Source organism: Mesoplodon mirus (genome assembly GCF_964341445.2).
Source record: "Mesoplodon mirus genome assembly, chromosome: 12".
NCBI classification, from domain to species: domain Eukaryota; kingdom Metazoa; phylum Chordata; class Mammalia; order Artiodactyla; family Ziphiidae; genus Mesoplodon; species Mesoplodon mirus.
In genome coordinates this window covers 101,307,236-101,320,949 of record NC_138988.1, presented here as the reverse complement: position 1 = coordinate 101,320,949, position 13,714 = coordinate 101,307,236, and the positions used below count along the sequence as shown (strand labels likewise).

The window sequence follows — 13,714 nt, the reverse complement described above, 5'->3', positions numbered from 1 at the left end:
TAGCTGCCGCCTCCACGCTTGCGCATGGCTACCAAAGCTGCCCACTTTGTGCGAAAAGACATCACGACTGCGCACACCACTTCGATGTGGCTGAACCTGGCTGAGTTCTCTACAGGCGTGGGAAGACTCTCCCTCCCCAACTTTGAGGCACTTTCTTTTCCATGAGTTTCAAATCAGACCTGCTCTGAGCTCCTGATGCCTGACAGGTCTTTTCTGAAAACCACGTCCTACTATGTAACTTGCTGCTGTCCCCCAGCACCGGGAAGAATCTGCTGTGGACTGCAGTAGGAGATATATACATGTAATCGTGCTGTATACTCAGAATCACCTCTTCTCTCTTTCACTGGACCAGGGCTGTCTCCCTCTCTTTTCCCTGCAGAGGGCTGGTTTCTGGCAGAGAAGATTCTCATTCCTTATGTTAAAGAGATTCCTAGTAGGCCTGTCTCTTCAGTTCTCAGAACGTTTAGATAGAGCCTGAACATATGAGGATAATCCAGTTTAGGCTTAAATTGGGACTTTCACTCCAGTTTTATTATTAAATGATTACTAATAGATTTTATTTGGGACTTGAATTTTAGACAGCCAGCCACTAAAGGGGCAACAGGAACAAAGTGTGCCTGCTCAGGACGGGACTGATGTGAAAATGAAAACGTACAAACAGAAAACAGAGAGAGACCTGTGTGACTGTCCCATTAGTACAAAAATCAAAAGCAGTAGCCCAGGGAAGTAAAATCCTTGCCCTGATCTTGGTGCCCACAAACTCTGCACTACTGTGATCCCCATTCTCCCTGTAATGCACAGCGTTCTCTGGGTGCCCACCCAGAGCTCTCCCACTTGCTGGGTGCCCCTCTCCATGTTTTTTCTCTCTCACCTCTGCACTTATCTCCTTGAAGATCTGTGTTTTCCAGAAATATACTACATCCTGGTTATTCTCATTCTTACAGCTCAGGCAAACCCTCACTTGATTCTCCACTTCTGTCATTTTACTTCCTTGGAATTTGTAAGAGCAGAGCTTTCTTTTCCTTTAATTTCTTAAGATTTCCCTCAGCACCATTAGCAAATGTGTCTATTAAGCCCGTTTTTGTTCTGGGCGTTCCCCCAGGTAACCCAGTAGCTAAGGAACTTCCTCATGTCCTTAAACCTTTGCTCAACAGTCACCTCCTCAATGAGGCTCACCCTCACTCCCAGTTTAATATCACAATCCCCAGCCCCTCCCTTGTACTCTCAATTTCTTCTCTCTGTTCTTTTTATAGCACTTTTTATCTTCTAACACAGTATATAGTTTATTACGTCTCCTGTCTGTCACACTTCAGGGATCTTTGTGCCTTTAGTCAATGTTATAGAACAGCGCCTGACACCAGTGGTGACTCAGAAAATATCTGTTGAATTTGTTATAAGTGACATCTTTCCCCACAAATTTGCAATCTAACTTCATTTGTAGACCTAATAAGAAATGAAAAACTGTCAAGCAAAAAAAAAAGTTGTTTATTATATGCCAGCAAAGACTTCTGTGTTCTTTCACCTAGCAAGGGCTAAGAAAAGAGTTATGGTTTTTGTACTTTACTTCTGAAAGAAAAAAATTCTTTTGTGATCTTTATGTAAAAGGAATACTATGGGGGCGGGGGGGTGGGGTGGAGGGGAGACTGTCCCCAACCTGGTCCTCTTCCTTCACAACTCACAGACTCCCCTGGCCACCCTTGCTCAGCTCGTATTTCCCGGAAAAGAACAGACAAAATCACATTCACTGCTTTCCTCCAACTGTACACTCATGCTCTGCCCTACTTTCTGTTCCAAGAAAAAACTTATATGGGCCTATCAAAGGTCGGCCATCATTTGTGGTTTGGATCTCATCTCCTGCTCAAAACCGTGTGATTTTGAAAACAGCCATCTCTCCTCTACCTCATATGAATTTCTACTTCTCCAATTCATCGCTCCCGTCCACATACAAATATACTATAATACCGCCCATCTTAAAAAACAAAATTCTGGGACTTCCCTGGCAGTCCAGCGGTTAAGACTCAGCGCTCCCACTGCAGGGGGCATGGGTTCAATTTCTGGTTGGGGAACTAAGATCCCACATGCTTCGCGGTGCGGCCAAAAAGTAAAAAAAAAAAAAAAAAAAAAAATTCTCCCGTGACCGCTGGTACACTCAGCAACAGCCTCGCTTCTCTGCCTCTGACACAGTAGAACTTCCCTATCTCACCTCTCGATTTTCTTCTCCGCTTATTCCACTGGGCTGTTATTTTCACCACTGCACTAACATATCTCATCTTGCTGAATCCGAAAGTCCTCATCTGAGCCTCCCTCCCCGCTTTTAAAAGTTTTTTTTTTTAATATTTATTTATTTTGGCTGCATCGGGTCTTAGTTGCAGCATGCAGGATCTTAGTTGCCGTGTGCATGCAGGATCAATCTTAGTTGCGGTATGCATGCGGGATCTAATTCCCCGACCAGAGATCGAACCTGGGCCCCCTGAATTGGGAGCGCGGAGTCTTATCCCCTGGACCACCAGGGAAGTCCCTCCACCCCCTTTTTTAACACCTGTTTCTCGAGGCGGGAGGACAACATACTCTCCTGGTTTTCCTTCCACCTCCCTGCTGGCTTAGAATTTTCATCCCCACCCTGCATTCTCCAGAGAGGGTAGAGAGGCTGGAAATAAAGTTAATGCTTAATCATGATGATATCAGGAAGCCTCCGTAGAAATTCTCAAAGTACAGAATTCAGGGAGTTTCTAGGTTGGTGAACAGAATCCAAGTATTGGAAGGGGGACACACCCCAACTCCAGGGGGACAGAAGATCCTGTCCTCAGGACCCTCCCAGACCTCGCCTTATGTCTCTCTTTATCTGGCTGTTCATCTGTATCCTTTAATAAACTGTTAAATGTCTGTGTTTCCCTGAGCTCTGTGAGCTGCTCTAGCAAGTTAATGGACTCGGAGGAAGGGGTCATGGGAACCTCTGATTTACAGCCGATCTATTAGAGGCACAGGTGATAACCAGGACTTTCCATTGGCATCTGAAGTGGAAGGAAGCAGTCTTGTGGGATCTGATGCTACCTTCAGGTAGTGTCCGGATTGAGTTAAATTGTGGGACCCCCCAGCTGGTGTCGCAGAGAATAACTTGTGGGGGAAAACCCAGCACGCACCCGCGTCAGAGGTGTTGTGAATGTGGTCGGGGAGTGAGAGTAGGGAGGAACACAGGAGGGAGAAAACGGAGTTTCCCAAAACACTATTCTTCCAGCGCCAAGGTCTTCGATTAGGGATGTTCAATTCCTCTAGTCCAAACTGAAGTGGAACACATCAGTGGGGTAGCTGTGCTGTGAAATCTTGAAAATTCTCTTCTCGTAACATATTTGACCTTGGCCCTATAGGAATCCCCAACTGTGCTACAGAACTGTCGAGTTTTCACCATAGGGTGCTCACTAGGATTTCTTAAACGTGTATTCTAGTTGCTGTTGCAAGCTTGGGCTTCCGAAATACGGGAAGACCCCTGTCCAGTGTCACAGCTTACCTCTCACTCACTCGTCCCAAGAGTTATATTTGCACAGGCAAATGTTACAATCTTTTAACTGTAGACATAATGTACAAAATACTTACATTTTGACATTGATATAAGCGCAGTCTTGTAATTCTTCTTAAAATGCTGTGACAATGAACTCAGTTCTCACAGCAGATAGCATGCAGGAGCCTGGAAAGTAAGTCATTTTTTTTTAAATTTTATTTTTGGCTGTGTTGGGTCTTCGTTGCTGTGCGTGGGCTTTCTCTAGTTGCGGCGAGTGGGGGCTACTCTTCGTTGCGGTGCGCAGGCTTCTCATGCAGTCGCTTCTGTTGCAGAGCACGGGCTCTAGGCACACGGGCTTCAGTAGTTGTAGCACACAGACTCAGTCGTTGTGGCGCACGGGCTCTACAGCGCAGGCCCAGTTGTTGTGGTGCACAGGCCCAGTTGCTCCAAGGCATGTGGGATCTTCCCGGACCAGGGCTCACACCCGTGTCCCCTGCGTTGGCAGGTGGACTCAACCACTGAACCACCAGGGAAGCCCTGGAACCTAAGTCTTATGATTCCATATCGAGTGCTCTTTGTGCTGCAGCCTGCTATCACCCACGAGCTATAATTTAGGGAAGAACGTGCTAAGAACCCTTAGAAGGTCATAGATAGAGGAGATACGTATTACTTTCAGATAAGGATGAAGGTGACATTTCGATTAAGCCTTGAAAGATGCACGTTTCAAATATGAGGAGCTCGGTGGTGGAGGTGGAGAAGAGAGTTTAGTTGGGGCAGGAAAGGGCATTCTAGGACAAGGAAATCATGCGGGCAAAGGCAAATGCACGTAATTTGGGGCCAAAGCAGTAAGGCAGTGACTTCTGGACTATCAGTAAGAACTGGAAACCCTGTCCACAAAATATAATTCAATAAGTTATTTCAATTATATATAATGAAATATCATGCAGCCTTTAAAAATGAGAGCATCAAGTTGAGACCAGCAATATTGAAAAATATTTATCAGAAACACTATGAATCACAGGACTTCCCTGGCGGTCCAGTGGTTGGGACTCACCTTCCAATGCAGTGGGTGCCAGTTGGATCCCTGGTCGGGGAGCTAAGATCCCACAAGACTCCGGGCCATAAAACCAAAACTTAAAACAGAAGCGATATTGTAACAAATTCAATGAAGACTTGGTTAAGACAAGACATGATAGCTTTAGAGGAAAAGAGGGTTGCAGGAAGGATTTTTTTTAAGGCTAGGGTAAGAATTCAACAAAGAGTTGTAAATTAAAGGTGTGAGAGAGTAAGAATGATCGGTGGAGCAAGTCCTCAAGAAGATGCAATGGGTCACAGTCAGGAAAACAAGGAACAAGGGGTGAGGAGAAGAAAGTGGATAAAGATAGAGGAACGGTGAGGTGGAGAGGAAACTGCACCTCCTCCTAGTACGCCGTGGCAAGAGCCCACACTCTGCTCCCTGAGAGCAGGGGCTGCAGCTACTTCAGACCCTCGTCTCTCCTGCCACGCCAGCCTCCTCCTGCAGGAAGAGGGCCGAGCTTTCTGCCAGGGTCTCCAACACCGTGCACAGCTCAGAGCTGCCTTCCTAACCTCCAGTCTGAGAGGGAGGGGTGTCTGAGCCTACGCTGTTCTGGGGACCCGAGGCCCTCTTTCTGCCTCTGAGACCTCGGTCATCAATGACCCTTCTCTCCTCCTTGTCTTCAGAACCTCCCTGACCACTGGATCCTTCTCAGCGTATATTTAACTGCTTATTAAATATTCCCAGGTGTTTCACAGCAACCTCACCCTCATCCTATCTTTCCCACAAACTAGCGGTCCCTCCTGTGTTCTCTACCTCTGTGAAGACGACCACCCAGACCCGTGCCAGGCTGCCTAGACCCCTCGCCCTTCACTCCCATAGCTAAAAGTTACCGATCCTTTTCACGTTGCCTTTGAAATCACTGTGCATCCATAACTTCCTCATTATTTCCTCTGTCACTATTTTAGTTTCTGGCCTCGGTTTTTCTTGCATGGAGCACTGTAGCAGTATCTTATCTGGTACTTTTGATTCTACCATCACCCACCATCAACCTACCCTTTATATCACTATTAGGGTGATCTTTCAAGATGCATAATTTTTTAAAATTAATTAATTAATTTATTTTGGCTGCGTTGGGTCTTCATTGCTGCACGCGGGCTTTCTCTAGTTGCGGCGAGCGGGGGCTACTCTTCGTTGTGGTGTGTGGGCTTCTCATTGCGGTGGCTTCTCCTTGTGGAGCACGGGCTCTAGGTGCGTGGGCTTCAGTAGTTGTGGCACATGGGCTCAGTAGTTGTGGCGCACGGGCTTAATTGCTCCGTGGCATTTAAATTTTTTATATTTATTTTATGTATTTATTTTTGGCTGCATTGGGTCTTCATTGCTGTGTGCAGCCTTTTCTCTAGTTGCGGCGAGCCGGGGCTTCTCTTGTTGCAGCACACAGGCTCTAGGCACGCTTCAGTAGTTGTAGCACACGGGCTTAGTTGCTCCATGGCATGTGGGATCTTCCTGGACCAGGGCTCGAACCCGTGTCCCCTGCATTGGCAGGCAGATTCTCAACCATTGCGCCACCAGGGAAGTCCCATAATTTTTTTTTTTTTTTTGCCACGTGGCTTGCAGGATCTCAGTTCTCTGACCAGGGATGGAACCCAGGCCACCGGCAGTGAAAACTTGGAATCCTAACCACTGGACTGCCAGGGAATTCCCTCAAAATGTATAATGGACCCCATCATTCCTCCACTTAAAAGCCTTCAGAGCTTCTCAGGACAAAGTTCGCACTTCTTCACAAAGCACATGAGACAATTCACGATCACCTTCATCTCCTACCATATGAAGAACATGGGTTTTAGATTTTACTTGTGGTTCAGAGAGTATCACAGGATACCTCAGGCCTCTGTGCTGTGTGGGAAGAGCTTCCTCTTCTAGCTACCTGGGGAATACCTAGTCAGTGATGAAGATCTGGCTCAGGTGTCATTATTTCTGTAAAATCTGCCCTGAGGTTTTCTCACCTAGTCCAGGGCCATTTCATCTATGCTTCTAGAGCACCTCCGTTAGACCCATGCACCAGTCTAGGAAAGAGTCATTTATCTACCTCCCCCACTGGATTACATGGTCCTTGGTGATCTCTGCCTGGTTTTTCGTTGTACCTTTGGCCTCTAACACAGAGGCTGTCACGTGGCTTATTGAACGTCGCTAAATGTTTACTGCAAGAAGCACTGGCTCAGATGCCGCATCCGTGAGCCGTGCACCAAAGGAGGTACGTCCACTGTGAGACAACTTGTAGGCAAACGATCATAAATGTCTACTAGCGCACATGGCGGATGTAGCGCTTGTGCACACAGCCCTGCTCGTGGACAAACTGTGTTGATCCTTCCGCCCAACGATTTCACCGTGTTCGTGTGCAGATTCCAGACGCTGCATTATCCATCGTTTTTGTTTGTTTGTTTTTGGCGTGGGGGCTGTGTCAGGTCTTAGATGCGGCACGCAGGATCTTCATTGCGGTATGTGGGATCCTTCGTTGCGGCACGCAGGATCTTCATTGCGGTATGTGGGATCCTTCGTTGCGGGACACGGGCTCTTCGTGTGGTACGCGGGCTTCTCTCTAGTTGTGGCGTGTAGGCTTAGTTGCCCCGTGGCATGTAGGATCTTAGTTCCCCAACCAGGGATCGAACCCGCGTCCCCTGCATTGGATGGTGGATTTCTTTTTTTTTTTTTTTTTTTGTGCGGTACGCAGGCCTCTCACTGTTGTGGCCTCTCCCATTACGGAGCACAGGCTCCGGACATGCAGGCTCAGCGGCCATGGCTCACGGGCCCAGCTGCTCCGCGGCACGTGGGATCCTCCCGGACCGGGTCACGAACCCGTGTCCCCTGCATCGGCAGGCGGACTCTCAACCACTGCGCCACCAGGGGAGCCCGGATGGTGGATTTTTAATAACTGGAACACCAGGGAATTCCCCCCGCATTAACCATCTTAATGTTTGTCTTTCTCCTATCATATCTTAACTTTCCCTAGAGAATTCCATGAAACTAATAATGTCTCTTTTTAAAACCTGAATCACTTCCAAAGCTCTCAGGGCTTAATTTTTCAAATGAAACACTATTATAGCTGCAACTTACTGTGCATTTCTCATGGTTTGTCTTAAACTGTATCGCAACTTTTTGAATTTGAGAAATTAACAAATTTTGCTTCAAAATTCATAATAAAATGTATCTTATAGAATTCCTCAACAAAAATAACATCAATAGTAATAGCTTTTATTTATTCAGCACTTCCTTTGGGGCCAGATATAGATTCTCCAATATTTCCCTCTTGCACTTACCTGACTAATTTAAGTGCAAAACCAATTTCGGTGAGATAAAATAATTTCTTCCCTTCAATTAAAGGTATATTTTGATTCAATAATTATACTTTCATCCTGGCTCTGGGATTTATCAGAAGGATAATATGTTATGTACATTCATTTTTCTGATACATCTTACAAAATTAGCTATCTCTGGTTCCTTTGTTTAAACTCAGAACTAATTCCTCAAAACTATGTTAAGGTGGAAGTTATAAGGGTGAAACCTTCTTTCACCTGGGTTTTAATTCCAAGGGATTTCAGTGTTAGTGTCTTTTTAAATTTGGTTGATAGTAGGAAGAGCCTGCCTGCCCAGAGAGGAAAAAAGAGTTGGGGTGAGATACAGGAAATTTTCATATGTTACTAATAAAGGCCTGGCAATACAGGAGTGGTGTTCTGTGAGAATGAAAATTGACAGATATTTGGAAAAGAAGCCACTGCATTGACTTGTTTATGTTATGTTAGAATGTTTGATTGTTCACAGGAAGAAATTAGAAGAATAGTAATCACCTTTTTTGGAATGTAAAGTTTCACCACTTATACAGATTTTAACATATCACTTGTATGGATGGATCTGGGTGGTATACTTAGTAATGACTCTGCTCCTGGAGTGGTTAACAAAAATGATTGTTAACCTTCAGTCCTGTTTAATCTAAATCATTTCTATTTCCTTCTAATATATCTGGCATATAAACATGAAAGGAGGGCTTCCCTGGTGGTGCAGTGGTTGAGAGTCCGCCTGCCGATGCAGGGGACACGGGTTCGTGCCCCGGTCCGGGAAGATCCCACATGCCACGGAGTGGCTGGGCCCGTGAGCCGTGGCCGCTGAGCCTGCGCGTCCGGAGCCTGTGCTCCGCAACGGGAGAGACCACAGCAGTGAGAGGCCCGCATACTGCAAAAAAAAAGAAAAAGAAAAAAAGGAAAAAAAAAGAAAGGAAAAAATTTGTTTCTGCAGTTTTCAGGAAAGACATTCAGGGACAGAAGAGCTGACTCTTGATTACATATGGAATTCCTATTCCAAAAGCAGCAAGTTCTCGACTACATATGGAAAAGGGGCACAAGGAAAACCTACAGATAAACTCCACAGATAATACCAATACTATATTTTAATCAATATTTTTGTTTGTTTCAACCTTTTTCCTATTAAGGAATGTGACAAGGAGCAAGGTTGGTTGAGTTTCATCTTCCTTAGTTTGGTTGCCAGCTGGCAGAATGAAGAAAGAGGAACAGAAGCAAGGATCTGAACACTTCATGGCGTGACTCACCAGCACGGCATACCTAAGAGTTGGTCGCATTAAGGTGTCCTCACAACTCAACTACTAAAACAGCTGGGTCTCAGTGGGACAGAGAGAGACAGGCCCTTTGACTGTAGCCCCTCTTCTGCAAAGCTGTGTCACAAATGGGCCATGGTATTCATGAACCCATACCCATGGCCTGGCGTGGGACAGGGCAGCAGCAGGTGTACCTTCTACTAGGAATTACTCCAGCAAGGATAGCATTGGGCCTGGGTCCCGAGTCTGTCTAATATTTGACTGCTATTTAGTACCGATTATGGGATAGGTGCTTGGGGCATGCCAAAATGAATATGAGAATTCCTGCACTAGAAGAGTTCTAGTGAGGTGAGGGAATGTGCAAGCAGAGAACTGTAATGACATATCATAGGTGCTATTTTATCAGAGGGTACAATGAGGGCACATGGGAGGAAGCAAGTCAGCTCCACCTGGGTGGGAAAGGCTTCGTGGAGCAGACGGAGCTGCAGCTGGCAGGTGTCTGTGAGGAGGGAACTGAAGTAACGGGGAGAAAAGGACTTGGGAGAGAGCATTCCAGGTCGGGGAGCTACCCAGGCAGTAGCCAGAAGGCACAAAGGTAACACGGCATGTGCAAAATATTGCAAGTGCTAGATATGGCTGGAGTGTATGATGAGAAGGAGGAAGCAGTGAACGAGAAGCCTGGATAGGAAGGCAAGGGCTAGACCACAGAGGACCTTCATGCCAGCTAAGGAGTTGGATTTGATTCTGAATGCAACTGGGAAGCACTGAAGGGTCTCATGTAGGGGAGGAGCATAACTAGATTTTGTTTCTGAACAGTCACTCTGTCTACTCTGTGGAGTGGGGAGCAGAACTGGAGGCAGAGCCACGAGCAAGGAGATGACTGTGACAGGCCAGATGAAAGCGATGAGGCCTTGACATGAAGCAGGAGCTGTGGGGATGAAATTAAGGCTTCCGAATACAGAACCAACTACAATCAGAGGCAAAAGAGGCCCTCATCTGAGGGCAGAGGGGAAAGCTAAGCTGAACATTACTGAAACATAACTTTAGGAACTCATACTTAATTTTGTGTAATTTGACAATTACATGGGAATATAGCATTCTTTATAATGATCATCAGTATGATCTACCACGGTCATGGACTTCGGATGACTTCTCGGTCTGCAGGAAACAGAAAGAGAATAATGTAAAACAAACAAACAAACAAGTGGGGGTGGTGGTGAGGAGGACTAAAATAGAAACATAGTGAACAAGGATGCCATTATTTAAAATTTTCTTTTCCTCACTTTTCAAAGAGAAATTGTCATTTGGGATAGAACTAAGAGACCCTAAAAGATTAAGATAAACCTTTTCAGTATGTAAAATATGGAACATTCTCAACTGCAATTAAATAAAAATATTGAGCCTCAGTCTTGTTATGTTTTAACATTCTCCTAGATTTACTTAGGATAAGATTCTGGCTATGACTTGAAAACCTAATGAATCTCCTTGAAGTGATAAAGAACTAGAGGACAAAAAAAAGGAACTAGAGGCCAATACAAGACATCTGAGACTATTAAAGTGCTCACTTTTCTCTCCCTATTTCTCACTGTTTCCACTTCTGAAGACAACTGGCAAAAGCAGCACCAGAATTTTGAGACGATGCAGAGGTGGTCTAAGGAGTGTTTGCGCGCTGAATTGACTGAGGCCCATCTGTCAATGGGAGGCTCATGGATGGTGCGGGGCTGAAGGCTGATGCAAGTCTGAAGTTCTCTAAAAAACGGTCTTCTCAGCTAGAAAGGGCCTGAGAGCTCTTCCACTCCACCTCAAACCTTTGCTTCAAGGCCACTCTAAATCTATATAAATGGGCCTCAAATCTACTGTGAAGATAGGCCAAGTGTAAGTAAACAAATATCTGAACTAGTAAAATGTGTGAATTTAGAAGCAAATTTTCTTATTGTAAAATAATTCCAGAAAAAATATTCCACAGTTTCTTTCAGCAACTCAGAGAAGATTCACATTCAGTTTAAACTAGCGATTACTGAGTATCTGTACTATGCCAGGCATCAGATCGTACTCTTTCATATTAGGGAGAAAATCATAGTTAAACTATCACTTTGCAAATAATAGTGTAAACCTGCTAAAGGCTTTTGATTTTCAAAACATAGTTATATTTGCAAATGGTATTCAGAACAAACATGACCCACGATATAATGAAAATGCAACTTTCATGTCTGCTCCCCACTTTAGCCTTTTTTTGATTTTTTGTCTTTTGGGGGTTTTTTTGGCCACACCACATGGCACGTGGGATCCCTGGCATGCGGGATCTTAGTTCCCCAACCAGGGACCAAATCCACACGCCCTGCAGTGGGAGCTCAGAGTCTTAACCACTGGACCACCAGGGAAGTCCCTACTTCAGCCTTTTTTCCCTCAGGGGAGCTCTTCCCTTTGCTGTTGGCTGAATATGCAGCAGGCCCAGTGATTTTTTTTTTTGCTCTACGGTAACAATCAGCCCTCACTGTGAAGAATTAAGCACAGCTCAGTTTGATGCCCAGTCTTAAATATTAATCGATCCTTTAATCTTCACTCAGGAGAACTCATCCCTCTCCCTAAGCTACTGCTTGTAGTTGGTGGACACCACCTGCCCCTGAAGGTTAATTTCTGCGCCCTCTTCACTCCCCACCTCCTCCCTTTGCAGAAGGAGGGAGAAGTAAAGCAATAAGACATTTTTACTTGGCTGGGTGGCTTCACAGTCTCTGGGATTGGCTGATTCTTTCTCTTGGAGTTTGCCACTGCCAGGGACCCCTGCCCTACAGTGCCCTGGGCCCAGGCTGAGGCACCTCTCTTCCGGTGGTCATCTGATACTGCTGCACAAGCCCCTAAGAATGTGCTGCTCCCTTTCCACTTCTTGCTGTTGGCATCCCACAAGGCAGCCTTCAGCCAAGCCCAAGATGACTCAGATCTCACCTGCATGGTTCTTAAGAAACTGTCACATACATTCTTTGTCCTGATGACAAGCTCAGGGAGAACAGGCCACCCAACTCAGCCCCTCTGTCGTGCTGCCTGCCACACCTTGCTTTAATTTTCTCCGTCACTGATCCTCCCTTTCCTAAATATGTTTAGGAAACACATTTCAAAGTTCTTTAGGTGATCTGCCAGAGACCCCCTAACAAGGCTTTAGGTAAAAGAGGTAGAATGACTTGGGGGTGACGGGAGCTCATGACACAACAGAGTCAAAGAAATCTCTTCTGCAATTTTCCCCACACTCCAGACGTTTCATATACTGGATCTGGTCAAGGGATATGAGTCATGAAAAAGGTTCTTTGAAATTTCCCTCAGAACCTCTGCCACATCGGGCAAACTCACTCTCGTTTTGGGAATCGGTAAATATTTGATTAGCATCTTAAGAAGTAGGTCAGGAAGAGTCCCATTTTAACATCCTACTATGGTCTGAATCAACCCCATAGGGTTTGTGCATATATCTTGTAGCATCAAATACTGAGAGTTGAGAGTCTTCTAAAATAACAGATTATAAGATTTCACATTAGTGTAAAAAATCTGATTATAAGATCTGGTCTGTTATATATTTACATCAGGGTAAGCTGTTTTATTGTAGACAAAATCTTAGTTCATAATCTGTATAGTATTTTTCTTAGAGATAATCATAAGTTCCATGAGAGCAGGTAACCAGGCTTTCCAATTCAGGTCCTACAAAAAACATCTATCAAAGAAACTATTTTATGCTAGGCAAAATACCAAACACTTTTATATAATTTATCTTAAACTGAGATAAGGAAAAGGTTTTTTTAAAATGTATAACATTATTATGCATATATTCTAAAGTTAAAGACATTATTATTTAGAAAAAGAAACAACTTACCTTGGTTTTCTGGCTCTCTCTCTGGGCCTTCTAATTAAATCTTCCAAATGTTTATTTCTCTCTTCTAAACTGAAAGAAAAAACAACTGAATTTTATGACGAAAATGGACTTTTCTAGGCTAACATTTTGCTAGTTTCATTGGAGGATTTGAGTAGATAAATTTCATGGTGGTCTAGTTCTCTATACATCATCCATCCATCTTGCTTTATGGGAATCTGGAATTCTTTCCAAGCAACTCAAATTATTCTTATTATTGTTATTATTATTATTATTTTTGTCTGCATTGGGTCTTTGCTGCTGTGCGCGGGCTTTCTCTAGTTGCAGTGAGCAGGGTCTACTCTTCGCTGTGGTGCACGGGCTTCTCATTGTGGTGGCTTCTCTTGTTGTAGAGCATGGGCTCTAAGCGCATGAGCTTCAGTAGTTGCAGCATGCGGGCACAGTAGTTGTGGCTCACGGGCTCTAGAGCATAGGCTCAGTAGTTGTGGCACATGGGCTTAGTTGCTCTGCGGCATATGGGATCTTCCTGGACCAGTGATGGAACCCGTATCCCCTGCATTGGCAGGCAGATCCTTAACCACTGCGTCACCAGGGCAGTTCCTGAATCTCATTCTAATGAGAAAGTTTATTTGATACTTGGTATGTTTCATTTGGGGTGCATTCAAAAACTTTTGTGAATAAATTCTAAGCATAGCAATGTTACTTTACTTGAATACCATGGTAGTATCCTCTAAAATTCTTGGA

The 13,714-nt window shown here is 44.8% G+C and overlaps 1 protein-coding gene across 1 annotated transcript in view; it reads right to left on the bottom strand.

Moving 5' to 3' along the window:
- Nucleotides 1-10,196: 10,196 nt before the first annotated feature.
- CAGE1 (cancer antigen 1) overlaps nucleotides 10,197-13,714 on the bottom strand; it is a gene marked incomplete at its 3' end in the record, with an annotated part of 47,065 nt that continues 43,547 nt past the window's right edge. The window contains exons 10-11 of the mRNA XM_082638476.1: nucleotides 12,974-13,042; nucleotides 10,197-10,275 (exon numbers count right to left, since the gene is read on the bottom strand). Coding sequence (XP_082494602.1) covers nucleotides 10,197-10,275; nucleotides 12,974-13,042 — 148 coding nt within the window. The remainder of the gene's footprint in view (nucleotides 10,276-12,973; nucleotides 13,043-13,714) is intronic.